General features: G+C 40.8%; 1 protein-coding gene across 1 annotated transcript; it reads right to left on the reverse strand.

Moving 5' to 3' along the window:
• Window positions 1–1488: 1488 nt before the first annotated feature.
• Window positions 1489–14774, reverse strand: C4H5orf15 (chromosome 4 C5orf15 homolog; the record flags this gene model as incomplete). Its single annotated transcript, NM_001133331.1, is given in 3 exon segments — window positions 1489–2965; window positions 5587–6113; window positions 14563–14774. Coding segments are annotated over 3 exon segments (798 nt in total). The 3' UTR covers window positions 1489–2833.
• Window positions 14775–15297: the final 523 nt, after the last annotated feature.

Below are 15297 nucleotides of genomic sequence, written 5' to 3' on the forward strand. Positions count from 1 at the left end.
GGTTTTCTCATGGTTTAACACCATCTCCCTTGGTGCTGTTCTCATGATAGTGAGTTCGCATGAGATCCGGTGATTTAAAAGTGTATAGTAAGGCCAGGCACAGTGGCTCATGCCTGTAATCCCAACACTTTGGGAGGCTGAGGTGGGTGGATCACTTGAGGTCAGGAGTTCAAGACCAGCCTGGCCAACATGGTAAAACCCCATCTCTACTAAAAAAAATAATAAAATACAAAATACAAAAATTAGCTGGGAGTGGTGGCAGGTGCCTGTAGTCCCAGCTACTCAGGAGGATGAGTCAGGAGCATCACTTGAACTCAGGAGCAGTGCCGGCAGTGACCGCCTTCACCTTCAACAGGCAGCACCTGCCCTGATAAGAACCTGGGATTTGGAGGAAGGGGTGATACCTCATACAACTAGTGTAGGAGGTGGAGGTTACAATGAGCCAAGACTGCACCACTGCACTACAGCCTTGGTGACAGAGCGAGACTCTGTCTCAAAAAAAAAAAAAAAAAAAGAAACTGTGTAGTACATTCCCCCTTACTCTCTCTTGCTCCTGTTCCTGTCATATGAGACACCTGGTCCCCTTTCGCCTTTCACAATGATGGTAAGCTTCCTGAAACCTCCCCAGAAGCTGAGCAGATGCCAGCATCATGCTCCCCCAAAACCTGCAAAACTGTGAGCCAATTAAACTTCTTTTCTTTATAAATTATCCAGTCTCGGGTATTTCTATAGCAACGTGAGAACAGACTAATACAACATGCCTGCCTGACTGCCCAAATTCTAAATGTCTGTTTCTGTCTGCCCCACAAGTTTCAACACATTCCTTTTCAGCTAAGACACAGAAACGGGAGCTAAAAGGTAATCTATTATACCATTAGTACCAAAATCAGGTGCAGAGCTTCTGGTCTGTCCAGAAAGTGAGTCTAGGAGAAAGGAGCAGACAACATCACAAAGGAGGAGGTGGCATGAGGTTGCAAGGCTCAACCGTGGCCCCTGGGTGCCTAGTCCCTAGCACTAGTGCCTAGTGCTCAAGTGCCTCTGTGAGACTCCAGCGGCATTTTTAATCAATGTATGATCTGATCCTCCAAAAGTCTGAGGCTACTTAATTGCAGCACTGTGACCTAGGTGGCTGGACCACCACAAGTACCCAAGAATCCCCAATCCACTAAGGGGGATGAGCCTCCACACTTGGGGAGCCTTCCATCCCAGATAGGGACCCCAGGATGCTAGAAAGAGCACACTGATTTAGCCACTTTGCTTTTCTTTGCCATCCTACTTTGCTACAGTTTTCAATAAACTTCAGTACCTAGCAGTAAGTTGGACCTAAACAAGAATTTAGAAATGTAAGTGGAATTCATAGAGGCAGAGTTGCACTGCTGAGAGTGACACCTGCAAGTGAGTCAGGTTAGATTGCTCGCAGACATACGCTACTCCCTGTCACCACCTAAATGTCATCACTGAAATGAAACACATTCGTGAAATCACAGATTTATATCTTTGCCATTTATTTTTTAAAATCTTATTCAAAATATTAAATAATAGTTTCGGATATGAAAAAAATTACTGCAATAAAACGGTTCAGGGGTATTTCCATTGTGCTTCCTTTCCCTATTAGGAAAGTACACTGTCCGCCCAAGAGACAGGCTGGACGGCCTTCTTCCAGCTCTACATAAAGCGCAAGCCCACTGGCTCACCCGGGTCCTGCTTAACATATATTAGGGCTATGTTTTCTAAAAGGCTGTAGTGACACTTGTAAGTCAACCATGGTTGAAATCACATATTTACATATTGATCAATTCTTTATGATAGAAAGACAGACATAAATGAATCCCATAGTAAATACTTTCCAGTTGCCATAAAAAACAAAAACAAAGAAAACAAGTGTGGGGGAAAAAAGGTCATTGTACACAAATATCCTTTATGTATACAAACAACTTCATTCAGGTATAATTTTAATTTGAAAGACCTAGATACAGTATTATTTAAGTGATAATGGCCCCTAAGATTTATTCAAATTTACTGTAAAATAATAAACAAAGTAAACGAATCTGATATAATTTTAAACTCTGCCCATTGCTTGAAACCTTGGAGGAACCCATGCTATAATCAATTGCTAACTAAAAGCAATTGTACATGTATTTAACATTTTCCAGTTTCTGCTTCTAAATTTAGTATAGTAATTCCAACCAAAAAAATAGTATCTCTGTAACATTTTATCTATGTCCACTGCAAGCTGCAGAGTCTCTGCTGCCAAGATTTCTTGACACATTTAATGTTTTACCTAAAATTGTGGTCAGATTGAGCAATATCATTATCCTAAATTATGTTTAAATTATCTAAAAATATCCAAAGCAGTTTTCTTAGAAGAAAAAAAAAATTACACAAATCCAAAGCATTATCACACATATCCCTGTACATTACAGTTTGGGAACAAAAAAAAATATGTGGATTAAAAATAGTATTTGAATGGCAGAGAATGAATGTGAGTCAGCAGTAACAGATATGTCAGAATTTAGTTACAAGCTTGGGATCTTTTAAAAGTAGCATCACTAATACTTCCAGAAGAAGCATAATAAATCTAAAACAATAAAAACTAACAGTGTAAATATAAGGTAATGTTTAACTCATATTTTGGACACCTGATTAAACTCAGCTCTAAAAGTACAGATAAAAAATTATATACTCGTTTGTGACATTTAATTTCCGAAGCACCAAGGCAAAAGAGAGACTCACCTCTCATTTAAGTACCAATTGCCTATGGCAAACATCTGCACAATATCATATAAAAAGTCAAGCAAATAAAATTACATAAGCAAATTCAAATCACAGTGCTTTAAAAAATATAATCATTGGTAATCTTCAAAGAAGGCATTGCCTCATTAACATTCTGATCTAAGCGATGGTATTCCACTGTTTTAGAACAAAGGCCATCACGCCATTTCCTGCTTTGAACCAGAAGAAAAATCTGGAAAACAAAAGTCATTAAATAGGCAAAAGAGAAAACAGAGAATATGGTAAACATTTTTATAACAAGTAAAATATCTCTCTTCTAGGTTTCTAAATATAAAACACAAAATATCAACAACAAAAAAAGCTATTTTAGGCCGAGGCAGGCAGATCACTTGAGCCCAGGAGTCCGAGACCAGCCTGGGAAACATGGTGAAACACCATCTCTACAAAAAATATAAAATCAGCCAGGCATGGAGGCGCTTGCCTGTAGTCCCCGCTACTCAGGAGGCTAAGGTGGAGGATCACTTGAGCCCAGGAGTCCGAGACCAGCCTGGGAAACATGGTGAAACACCATCTCTACAAAAAATATAAAATCAGCCAGGCATGGAGGCGCTTGCCTGTAGTCCCAGCTACTCAGGAGGCTAAGGTGGAGGATCACTTGAGCCCAGGAGGCAGAGATCACAGTAAGCTGTGACAGCACCACAACACTCCAGCCTGGGTGACAAAGCAAGACCCTGTCTCAAAAAAAAAAAAAAAAAAGCTATTTTGCTTTCCATCTTGTAAACAAGGCTAAACAATGCTTCTCAAATTTCAATATATATAGGAATGTTCGTTAAAGACTCAGATTCCTAGGCTCTATCTTCAGAGACTGAGTTAGTACTGGAGGTGGAGCCCAGGAACCTACTTGTTTAACAAGTCCCTTAGATGTTCATAATAGAGATGGCCAAACACTAAACAGTGGGATATAATATCAGCAGCACTCAAGGTTCTGTCTACCCATAAACACTTACAAAGCTAGCAATATATCACTAAATACAAATAACCAGAACAGTTGGTTGGTTTGCTTTTTTTTTTAACTATTATTAGAGTCACTGATTCTCAAAGCAGGAAGGCATTTTGAAATTATCAGGTCCAGTTTCACTATTTGTCAGGTAAGGAAATCAAGTCCCCGAAGGGGAAGGTGGCTTTCAGGGTTACAAAGCAAGTTACAATAAAGTCAAGAACGGAGACTTCCTGACCAGTAAGTATTAAAAAGGAACTGTGTGTTTGATCTCCCTTTAAGTATTTTAAAAGGCTTAACTATTCAGCTTTGGGACTGTACAGTGCCAACATGTACCCTCACACTAAATGTGATGTATCCTGTCCTATAGATGTCTCTTGTGCCTCATGTAATCCAGCAAACTGGTAACAGCACAGAAATGTTCATCACAATATTATTTCTGAACCAAAAATTGTAAACCATGAATCCATTATGTTTTTAGCCAGGCACAGTGGCTCACTCCTATAATCCCAATTACTTGGGAGGCTGAGGTGGGAGGATTACTTGAGGCCAGGAGTTCACCAGCATGGACAACATAGCAAGATCCTGCCTCAAAAAAAAAAATGTTTTTAAAGAATATTAAGGATATGGAAAATGCTCATGATTGGTCAGGACATAAAACTCTATGAGATAGGCTGGGTACGGTGGCTCACGCCTGTAATCCCAGCATTTTGGGAGGCCGAAGTGGGTGGATCACTTGAGGCCAGGAGTTCGAGACCAGCCTGGCCAACATGGCAAAACCCTGTCTCTACTAAAAATACAAAAATTAGCCGGGCGTGGTGGCCTGCGCCTGTAGTCCCAGTTACTCAAGAGGCTGAGGCATGAAAATTGCTTGAACTTGGGAGGTGGAGGTTGCAGTGAGCCGAGATCGCACCACTGCTCTCCAGCCTGGGAGACAAAGTGAGACTCTGTCTCAAAAAAAAAAAAAACACACAACTCTGTGAAATAAAATTCATTAAAAATCATAACATACACCTATATGTATAAATTATATGCACATTTATAGACCAGAAATACACCAAAATATTAATGCTGAGAAGTAGTTTAAATTTTCTTTTCTAAACTCTTCTGTCTTCTGAATTCCCTAAAATAAATATGTAACACTTTATAACCAGAAAAAAAATCAAAAGATTAAGTTCAATGTTAATAAATTAAAAGACAAATATTAAATTAACACTTTCTCCACAAGTATTCCTGCTGAAGTAATGATGCCAAATTAAGACATAAACTCTTAAAAAAAAAATCACTGGGTTTTGGTATTACTCATTAAGAAATAGGACTACTACTTTTTTTAGAAGTACATACATTCAAGCATTCTGTCTGCAGTGTGTTAAAATACACAATAGATGTACATGCTGATTAGACATCGCAATATTTTACTATGAATTTAAACTTCACTGAAAAAAAGGAAAGAGGGCTGGGCATGGTGGCTCATGTCTGTAATCCCAACACTTTGGGAGGCCAAGGCGGGAGGACTGCTTGAGCCTGGGAGTTCAAGACCAGCCTGGGCAACATAGTGAGACCCGTCTCTACAAATAACAATAATTTTAAAAATTTTAATTTAATAATTTTTAAACATTAGTCAGGTGCGGTAGTGTGCATCTGTAGTCCTACCTACTCAAGAGGCTGAGGCAAGAGAATCACTTAAGCCTAGGAGGTCCAGGCTCCAGTGAGCTGTGATTGTGCCACTGTACTCCAGCTTGGGTGACAGAGTGAAACCCACTACACTTTTTTTTGCAAAAAAAAAAAAAAGAACCATGAATCATCAAAAGCATTATGACTGAAATAATAAAGGGCTAAAAAAATCCCAAACCTACCTTCCTTTTGTTGTGATATGTAATGTAAACAACAGCAATGCAAAAAGCAAAAATAATAAGATGAAAAAAGAAATGGCTGTCTTCCTCTTCTATATTTGAGGATGGCATCTTAAAAGATTTCACCGACTGTTCAATTTCCACGTAACCCCTGTTTTCTTCCAAGGTGTCATCAGACTCGTCGTCGTCCCTGGGGCCCGTGGTCCAGTCATAGTCTGGTTCTCCATAATCGCCATTGTCTAGAGTGTCTTTGGCTGTGGATGGAGAACTGTTCAGCATGAGAAGATCCTCCTCCTCTATACTAGGATCTTCATTGTTATCAGCTTCCTCTTGAGACAGAGGAGTAGGCGAGGGATGAGGGGCCACAGATGCTCCTCCACTTTTCTCGGTACTCATCGTGGGAGGGAGGGTGGTGCTGATTTGGGAAATAGAAGGTTTGGTTTGGTTTTCATGTGTTAAAGCATTCACATTTGGGGTAGAAATATGTGAGTTGAGTACGGTTGGGCTCGGTGAATCAGTCCGTGATACAACTGAAACAAACAAAGAATATCAAACTGAAATCTCCAACTTTATCTCCACCAAGCTAAAAAAGCATATTTACCCAAATTTTACACTAAGCATTCCTCTCTGCTACATTCCTATAACTTTCTCAAAAACTAGTTATTAAGTCTCAATGGCCAGCAATCAGTTACATTTCTTCTTAGTTATTCTTCAGATAATAACTGCTTTGCTAGATACTAACAACTTAAGCAGCATAAAAGACCTACTGCATTATACAGCCTGCCACCAAAAGAAAAGAAAAAGGTCTGACTTTAGGTCACAATGGCAAAGTTCACATACAGCCCTCACCCATCCCCTCTGTTTTCATTTCATAAAGGGTGTGGACTTCAGTTACCTTGTCCAGACTCTACCTGATCCCTAGAACAGAACAAAAAGTGGCTGATTCTCACTCAAGTAGGTCCCAAAAAAGATATGGAGTTTGGACCTAAATACTTTCAACACAACATAACAAATTCAGGGGAAGCTATAAGCATGCTGTAGACAGTAATTCTAAGTGATACTTGAACTACAGGACTCCCTCTCCTAAATTAAAAAAAAAAAGAAGGATCCTTACAAAGAAGAAAAAACTTCTAAAGGAGAAGCATCCGAAACGGGAACCTGAGAGCTAAGTGACAATTAGACTATTTTGAAGATGGGGGAAGGCATCTAGGTATGGGAAATGACACCAAATACATACACATTCTTATTTCCCTGTGCTGCTACCTACTCAGCATAGTTTACTAAAGGTAAAATTCTTTACATAAGAATTCTTATTATTCTTTTACCAAGAAGAATGAATAGAGGAAGATTCAACAGACGAATCCCTGCAGAAATTTAACCATCTCTAATTTATAATCTAATGTAGCATCTGTTGAAGAACTTCAAGGACATCTACTACACTTAAAAAATAATAATAAAAAAATAAAAAAAAAACACCTCTGTCATGTGAGATCTAAACATATTCAGACAATATTTTAAAGTGTATCACATTAAAGTAAAATATTTTATAGGGGTAAGATTAAACCAAGTCATTCTAGTGCTTTCACAAACATGTGCATTCACACAAGTTAACAATCTAACAGACAACCCTTTCTTCATGTGAATACACTCTGGTTTGTGTACCACAGTTGACATCCATTTTGTGTAGAAAAAAAAGAAATAGCTGGTGTCAATTAGAATGAACAGAGGATCTCAGAAAAATAATGTAGTAAGTTAGTTTAAAAAAAAAAAAAAAAAAAAGGCCAGGCCCAGTGGCTCACGCCTGTAATCCCAGCACTTTGGGAGGCCGAGGCAGGCGGAACACCAGGTCAGGAGCTCGAGACCATCCTGGCTAACATCATGAAACCTGGTCTCAACTAAAAAATACAAAAAATTAGCCAAGCGTGGTGGCAGGCACCTATAGTCCCAGCTACTTAGGAGGCTGAGGCAGGAGAATGGCGTGAACCTGGGAGGTGGAGGTTGCAGTGAGCCGAGATGGCGCCACTGCACTCCAGCCTGGCCGACAGAGCAAGACCACACCTCAAAAAAAAAAACAACAAAAAACAATGAATTAGTAAAACTCTTTTTTCCCTTTTTTTTTTTTTTTTTTTTTTTTTGGACAGGGTCTCACTCTGTTGCCCAGGCTGAAATGCAGTAGCACAAACATAGCTCACTGTAGCCTCGACCTCCTGGTTTCAACCCCTCCATGTAGCTGGGACCACAGGCACATGTTACCCTGCCTGGCTTTTTTTATTTTTCATATATTTGTCCAATGCCACATGCAATTTTTTTTTTTTTTTTTTTTTTGAGACAGCATCTCGCCACATTGCCCAGGCTGCTCTTGTGTTCCAGGGCTCGAGAAATCCTTCCACCTTGGCCTCCCAAAGTGCTGGGATTACAGTAAAACTCTTAAAACATTTTCAATAATTGAGTTCCTTGAAATTTTTTACTGGAAGAAAAGAGAAATAAACAGGACCTACAACTGAGTACATTACTCAGAAAACTACTAACAGGAATTTCTGAAAATAATTTTTGCATTTATCACTTCAACTTAGTTATAATTCAAGAATTTAAAAATTATTATTTTCTGATATATTTAATTTTCCTGCCAAAGTACAAAAAACATGTTTTAAAATAAAATTTAAAATTGAAATAAGTGGGAGCCAACTAACTAAACTTAACTTTTAAAAGAACAGTTTTTCTATGGGTGAGTACCTTTAAAGGACACAAGCTGATAGGGTGGGAATGATTATAAAGAAACTTCCACCATGCGGTATAGAATTCACAGTCATCAGCAAATCCCTTCTTTCACCCTTCGCTTTCTTGTTATTACTGAAACCTGACTCTTCCTTAAGGACACATTTTCCTTTCAGCCTGTTTAAATAATAGCTGTTTTTTCTCCCACATCCTTGAACCACTGAGTCTCGAGGAGGCACAGTTCTCCTCCTCATTGCCCTTTTCAGACCATTCTCCCGTTCTTCTCCCTAAATGCCTCTAGCTTTGATTCTCTTATCTTAAGCTATAATGCACTAACTTACTTTCATCCACCAACTCCAAAGTCATGCCCCCTAATTTTTAATGATCTTTAGCTCCTGGCTCTAGAGTTCACTCCATCTAAGACAAGTACTCCCGCCTTGATTTCAAATCTTTGACCTCCTCTCTTCTCATGAGCTCGCCCTCCTCTTTACCTCAGCCACTCACTCCTACAGTCATTATTTATTATCACAATTCTTCCATAATCTCAATTTCATGCATTCTACTTGCTGGCAAGACCTCCTATCCTTCCAGTTCATTCCCTGGTATTCTCAATCCATCAACACCTACAACCCTCTAATCCTTTTCATTCCCTTATGGTCACCATCCAAACTTGCCCAATACACTCTCTTCTCCCTTTATTCAGATTCAATTCTGTGTCAGCTATTATAATTGCTTTATAATCACTCTCTTAAATCCATCTTCAATTCCCTTCCCCCTTGTCCACTTTGACCCATTCACTTGGTGAGACTACACTCATCCCTAGTTATTAATAAATCAAGCTCTCTGACTACTCACATCTGCACCCAGCAGCTGAACATGGCTGGAAAAAAATATACACATGCCACTGTTTTCATTTCATTTTAAATTCAATGCCAAAGATTCAGGTGTATGTTTAAAGCTGTTGGCAATTAAAATTGTTAGCAATTATATTTTCCTAGTCCATTTACCCTTCTACTCTCTTAGGACACCAATCACATTCTCCTCTATCCACAAACTTCAAATGCCTTCTCTGTTATCCTCATTTTCAACTGATGACATCACTTCCTGACTTTTCTGAGAAAAATTAAAAGAACTTCCAAGAACTACCAGAATTCTAGACTCATAAATCCAACCACCTACTTGACATCTCCTCTTAGATGTCTGACATTCACATTAATATGTTCAAAATGAATTCTGGCTGGCTTTCAGGAAGACAAACACACACTTCCCTATTTCTCCCACTAATAACAACTAAAAGCTCTGGACATTATGTATAAAATAACACAAGAACACTCTGAAAGGTGGAAAGAACTGGGTAGAACTGTTAGAGACCTCAGGATATGTGAAACAACATGGTGGTGACTTCCTTAGGTTTTTCTTTTTACCTCATATATCCCAGGCTAAAGACAAAAAATAAAAATGGCAGACTTCAGCTCTAACATATCCATAGTGCAGTAAATGTAAATGACCTAAATACATCAATTAAAAAACAGAGATTGGCAGACTCAACTACATGATGTCCATAGAAAGCTCATTTTAATTTATTTTTTTAAGACAGGGTCTCGCTTTGTCACTCAGGCTGGAGTGCTGCACAAACATGTTCATAGCAGCTTTATTCATAATAGCCAAAAACTGGAAACAATCAGGCATCCTTCAACAGATAAATAAACAAAGTGTAGTCTACCTATACCATAGAATATTACTCAGCAATTTAAAGGAAGAAACAACCAGGACCGGTGGCTCACACCTGTAATCCGGGCACTTTGGGAGGCCGAGGCGGGTGGATCACAAGGTCAGGAGTTCAAGACCAGCCTTGCCAAAATGGTGAAACCCCATCTCTACCAAAAATACAAAAATTAGCCGGGTGTGGTGGTGTGCACCTATAATCCCAGCTATTCTGGAGACTGAGACAGGAAAACTGCTTGAACCCAGGAGGCGGAGGTTGCAGTGAGCCGAGATTGTGCCACTGCACTCCAGCCTAGAGTGCAAGACTTTGTATCGAAAAAATAAAAGTTAAAATTTAAAAAGGAACAAACTATTGAGACATGCAACAACCTAGGTGAATCTTCAGAGAATTATGCTAAGTGAAAAAAGTCAATCCCAAAAGTTACATACTGTATGATTCCATTTATGTAAGATTCTCAAAATTACCAACTTATACAAATGGATAATTTGTGGTTGCCAGGAGTTCAGGAGAGGTGAGGTAGGAGGGAAGTGGGGTGGCTTTATAAGGGCAATATGAGATATCCTTGTGGTGATGGTAATGCCCCGTATTTTGACTGTACCAATGTTAATATCCTGGTCGTGATATTGCACTATTGTTTTGAAAGATGTTACTATTAGGAAAACTGGGTAGGGGATATGCAGGATCTCTATATTATTTCTTACAAACTGCAAGTGAATCTATAATTATCTCAAAATAAAAAGTTAAAATAAATTCCTATGGCCCACTCAAAAAACAAAAAAACTTGTTCTACCTAGTCTCCATCTCAATTAATGGCAACTACATCTTTCTAGTTACTAAAACTAAAAACCTTGGAGTTGTCATTTTTTTAACATCCCACATCCAATCTGTTATGACATATGCAGCATTTGAGGGCTTTTCACCCTCCACTGCTCCTGCCTGGTCCAAGTAACCATTATCTCACATGGATTATTACAATAGCCTCCTAATTAATCTGCCTGCTTCCACCCTAACTTCTACTGTCTATACTCAACACAGCAGCCACAGTCATTCTGTAAAAACCTAAATCAAATGTTACTCCTCTACTTAAGACCCTCCAGGGCCATCCATTTCTCACAAAAGTGAAAGTTTTTATAATAGCCTTCAAGATCCTACATGATCTGGCCCCCATTACCTCACCCTCATTATCTTACTAATCTCCCTAACAGCTCTATCCCCGTTACCTACTTAATAGATAGCAGGCACTCAATAAATATTTATTGAATATGCTCTCGATTCAACTCTCACCACAAATCCCACACCACATCCCACATAGCATCTATGCACCTACTGCACTCCCTCAAGAGCCCATCCCATGGTTCTCAGCAAAACGCCACTCATTCTTCTAAGGACACCCCCAATATCACCCTATTCATTGTTTAACTCCAATACCTAGCACCAAGTAGGAGCAGAATATGTATTAGTCAAGCAGTAAAATCTTGGAAGTAATATACAAATACAGCACAAGAAAAAACAAATAATTGATCTGAAACATGTAATACAAAGGCTATCAACTTACTCAAACTCCTCTCCTTCAAATCAGAGAAGTTGATTAAGTCAGATATGAAGAGTATTCTGAACAAAGGTACAACTCTGACTTTACGGATTTAACTGTTGACCTTCTATGAGCATATAAATAAGACTTCTAAATCTTTCCTTTCCTAATTGATATTACCTCTCTAATTGAAGCTTAACATTTTAAAAATAAAGCTTAGGCCAGACACGGTGGCTCACACCTGTAACCCTAGCACTTTGGGAGGCCAAGGCGGGCGGATCACTTAAGCACAGGAATTCAAGACCAGCCTGGCCAACATGGCAAAACCCCATCTCTACAAAAATACAAAAATTAGCTGAGCACGGTAGCAGGCACCTGTGGTCCCAGCTATTCAGGGGGCTGAAGTGGGAGGACTGCTTGAGCCCAGGAGGCGGAGGTATCAATGGGCCAAGTTTGTGCTACTGCACTCCAGCCTGGGCGACAGAGCAAAACCCTGTCTCAAACAAACAAACAAAAAACGCTGGGCACGGTGGCTCAGGCCTGTAATCCCAGCACTTTGGGAGGCCAAGGCAGGCGGATCACGAGGTCAGGAGATTAAGACTATCCTGGCTAACACGGTGAAACCCCGTCTCTACTAAAAACACAAAAACTAGCCAGGTGTGGTGCGCGCCTGTAGTCCCAGCATACTCAGGAGGCTGAGGCAGAAGAATCACTTGAAACCGGGAGGCGGAGGTTGCAATGAGCCGAGATCGCGCCACTGCACTCCAGCCTGGCGACAGACTCAAAAAAAAAAAAAAAAAAAAAAAACACTTTGTAATTCTCCCCTTCTACTGGTCCCTTTTTAAAAACTGCCCTAAAATAAAACTATAACAGCATTTCGTAAACTTAAGAATGCAGAGGACCCCGAGAACTCATTCACACACTGGTTTGAGAAACAATACCTTAAAAATGAAATGCATTATACCTTAAGTTTAGGTGATCATTTGGGGACAATATAATGGCAAATGTAGAGAAGCAGGCATTTTTGAAATGGCATGACCAAGAATTAGTCACCCAGTGATCCAAACTGCTTATGTTAAATTTTTTAGACTTGATCAAAACAAAAATTCTTACAGACTGACAAGCATATAACCAAGGACTGACAGTTTTTAAAACCTAATATGCAACAAATTTGAATAAATCTAATGTGGTAACCTTCTACCTTTGTAAACTCACTTGAAATTTGGAACTCAACACATTCTAGACTAATTTTCTTATTACAGGACTACTTTGAAATTATAAGGTATGCTTACAAAAAATACTTATATCCCAAGTACACTGTAGTGCAATGGAGCTGCTCGCCTATTAAAGACATGTATGTTCGTTTTCATTTAGGTTCTTTTCAGGACAGAATAATCTGAATTTATGACATTTTAAACTGGTGTATGTAAAGACTTAATTTAAAAGATAAAGATTCTCTAAAATGTCTCAGTATAGTTAGAACAATATTTATAGGGCTCTAACAAATAAAAGCAGAAACTAAAGGACACTTACCACTCCACATTCTGCCTCACTTCTTGCCCAATTTTCAACCATCTCTTAGGGGAAAAAAAGCTGTTTCTGAAACTACAGTTGCCAGATATATATCCCTTAAGCATTCCAGCAGGAAATATAAATGTTTGTGTTTTATTTTTCTTAGATGATTAAATGGCCAAAACAATTAAGCTACTTAAGTACTTTAGGAACGGGAATATCTGCATCAACCAGGGAAATCCTCATTACATTTCACTAATGATGAAAGGGCCTTAGGAAATGGACAGCAGTCCTTCCTCAGAGACTGCAAAGACTTCTGGGAGGGCGTCCAGTTAGCAACACTGAAATGTTGCTGAGGAAACATAAGTATGTACCCACAGTACTGTCGCAGAGGAATGTAGGGCTGGACAGGCCCTGTTGGCAAGAAAGAAAACACTATAGCAGGTCACACTGTTTTGCAGCTGAAAATTCAAATTTAGGGAGAAACGCAGGATTGTGTCTTGGCCTGAAAGAAAAATGGGACTACTAACCAAAATACCGTTTAATCCTTACAAGTTCTTAATAGTGGATTTTTCCCACCAAGTATCAGGCACTGGTTTACAGATATCCTAATTTCTCAATAAAAGCCTTCAATCTCTTGATTTCACCATGCGACATTTGCAAGAAATGAAATCTTCTATCAATCAAATCCTACAGATCCATTAAAATGAGGCAGGGTTATCCTGGTTAACTCGGAACACAGGGAAGAGGAATCATGATCTCCCTTGTCTCCAAACTCCTCTCTGCCTCCCAAGCCTTCAGGGGCCCAACGCCCCAGTACTCTGAATCTTTATCAAACACCAGAACCTCCCAGGCTTCAAATATGCACCAGTACCCGAAGACAGCTCTTTCCCTTTCACTTTCCCTCTCGGAAATATTCCATTGGCTCAGTCCAGTCACTGGATTACTGCCCCTGCCCGCCTCGGTCTTTACCACTGACCTCTCCCATTCTGGAAAACCCCCACCTTTCCTTGGTCCTACAAGATTCCTGAGTCCCCCAAACTCAGGACCCTTTCCAGACACCTCACCCCCAGCCCCGGCCACCTCCTCAGCCCCTGTCGCCACCCTCTCTTCTAGAGCCTCCTAACTTTCCGATCCAAGAAATTTTGGAGACCCCACCACCCCAATTCCTTGTGGCAGCCCATTCTTCAACGATCTCTAGGCGCCAACACCACTCCTCCCTCCCCGCCCATCTACACACCCTGCTCCCTGCTCCCTGGGTTCCTGCATCTCTCAGGGACCCCACTTCTCAGACCCCTTGGAGACCCTACCACCTTGGACCCCTTCAGACACCATACCCTCTGTCCTCAGGCCCGCGGAGACCCTGCCCCAACCAGACACCGCCGTCTGCTCCTGACACTTGGAAGCGCCCTTTCCCTGGCCCGGCCTGTCTCCTGCCCTGCGCCCGAGCCCTCCTAGCCTTCCTAAGCCCGCACTGCCGCCGCGCCCCCTTTACCACTGGATAGAGCGGCGGACACAAGCAGGAGCGCCAAGACCAGCGGCCGCGCCAACCCCACAAGGGCTTGGATGGCCGACCCGGGCAGCAGTTTCGCTTGTGCTGGCCCCCTCATCCTCTTCAGGGCGGCAGCGGCCATAACGGACTCGGCTGGGAGCCTGCGCTGTTGCTAGGCTCTACGCCATGAGGTCAGACGCCGCGGCCCTCGGCACTTACGTCCCAGCGTGGTGACGTCGAAGCCTGGAGACGTGCTCCGGAAACCGGAATAAGAAGGAAGGATTGCAGGGAGGAGGGAGTTATAGCTAGGCGAAAGTAGGGAGCGCCACACACTTGGCTGCGGGTTAAAGGTAGGGTGTGACGTGCTGAAGAAGGCCAAAGCGAGCCCCTCCCTGCCGCCTACATGATTGGGTACTATACAGCCAAAAATAGCGTTTTTGGCCGTTTTAAAAACGAAGATCCAGCTGTAGAATAGACAGATCACGAAAAAGAAGTAACTGCTCTTCTCTCAAAGGCGAAAGAAACACAAATGTTAAGTAGTCCTATTTGGGTGATGGGATTATGAGTAATTTTTAAAAATCTTTCCCGACAGTCATTTATTTTTTTCAGCAAAGATTTAGCACCTCTCCCTATTTAAGATACAGCAGTGAACAAAAAGAACCCCCCCGCCCTGGCAGTTTTCTTGTGAGGGCGACTATGGTGTAAAATACACACTATCCAAGATGATAAAGATATTAT

The sequence above is a fragment of the Pongo abelii genome, chromosome 4 (genome assembly GCF_028885655.2).
Source record: "Pongo abelii isolate AG06213 chromosome 4, NHGRI_mPonAbe1-v2.0_pri, whole genome shotgun sequence".
Lineage (NCBI taxonomy): Eukaryota > Metazoa > Chordata > Mammalia > Primates > Hominidae > Pongo > Pongo abelii.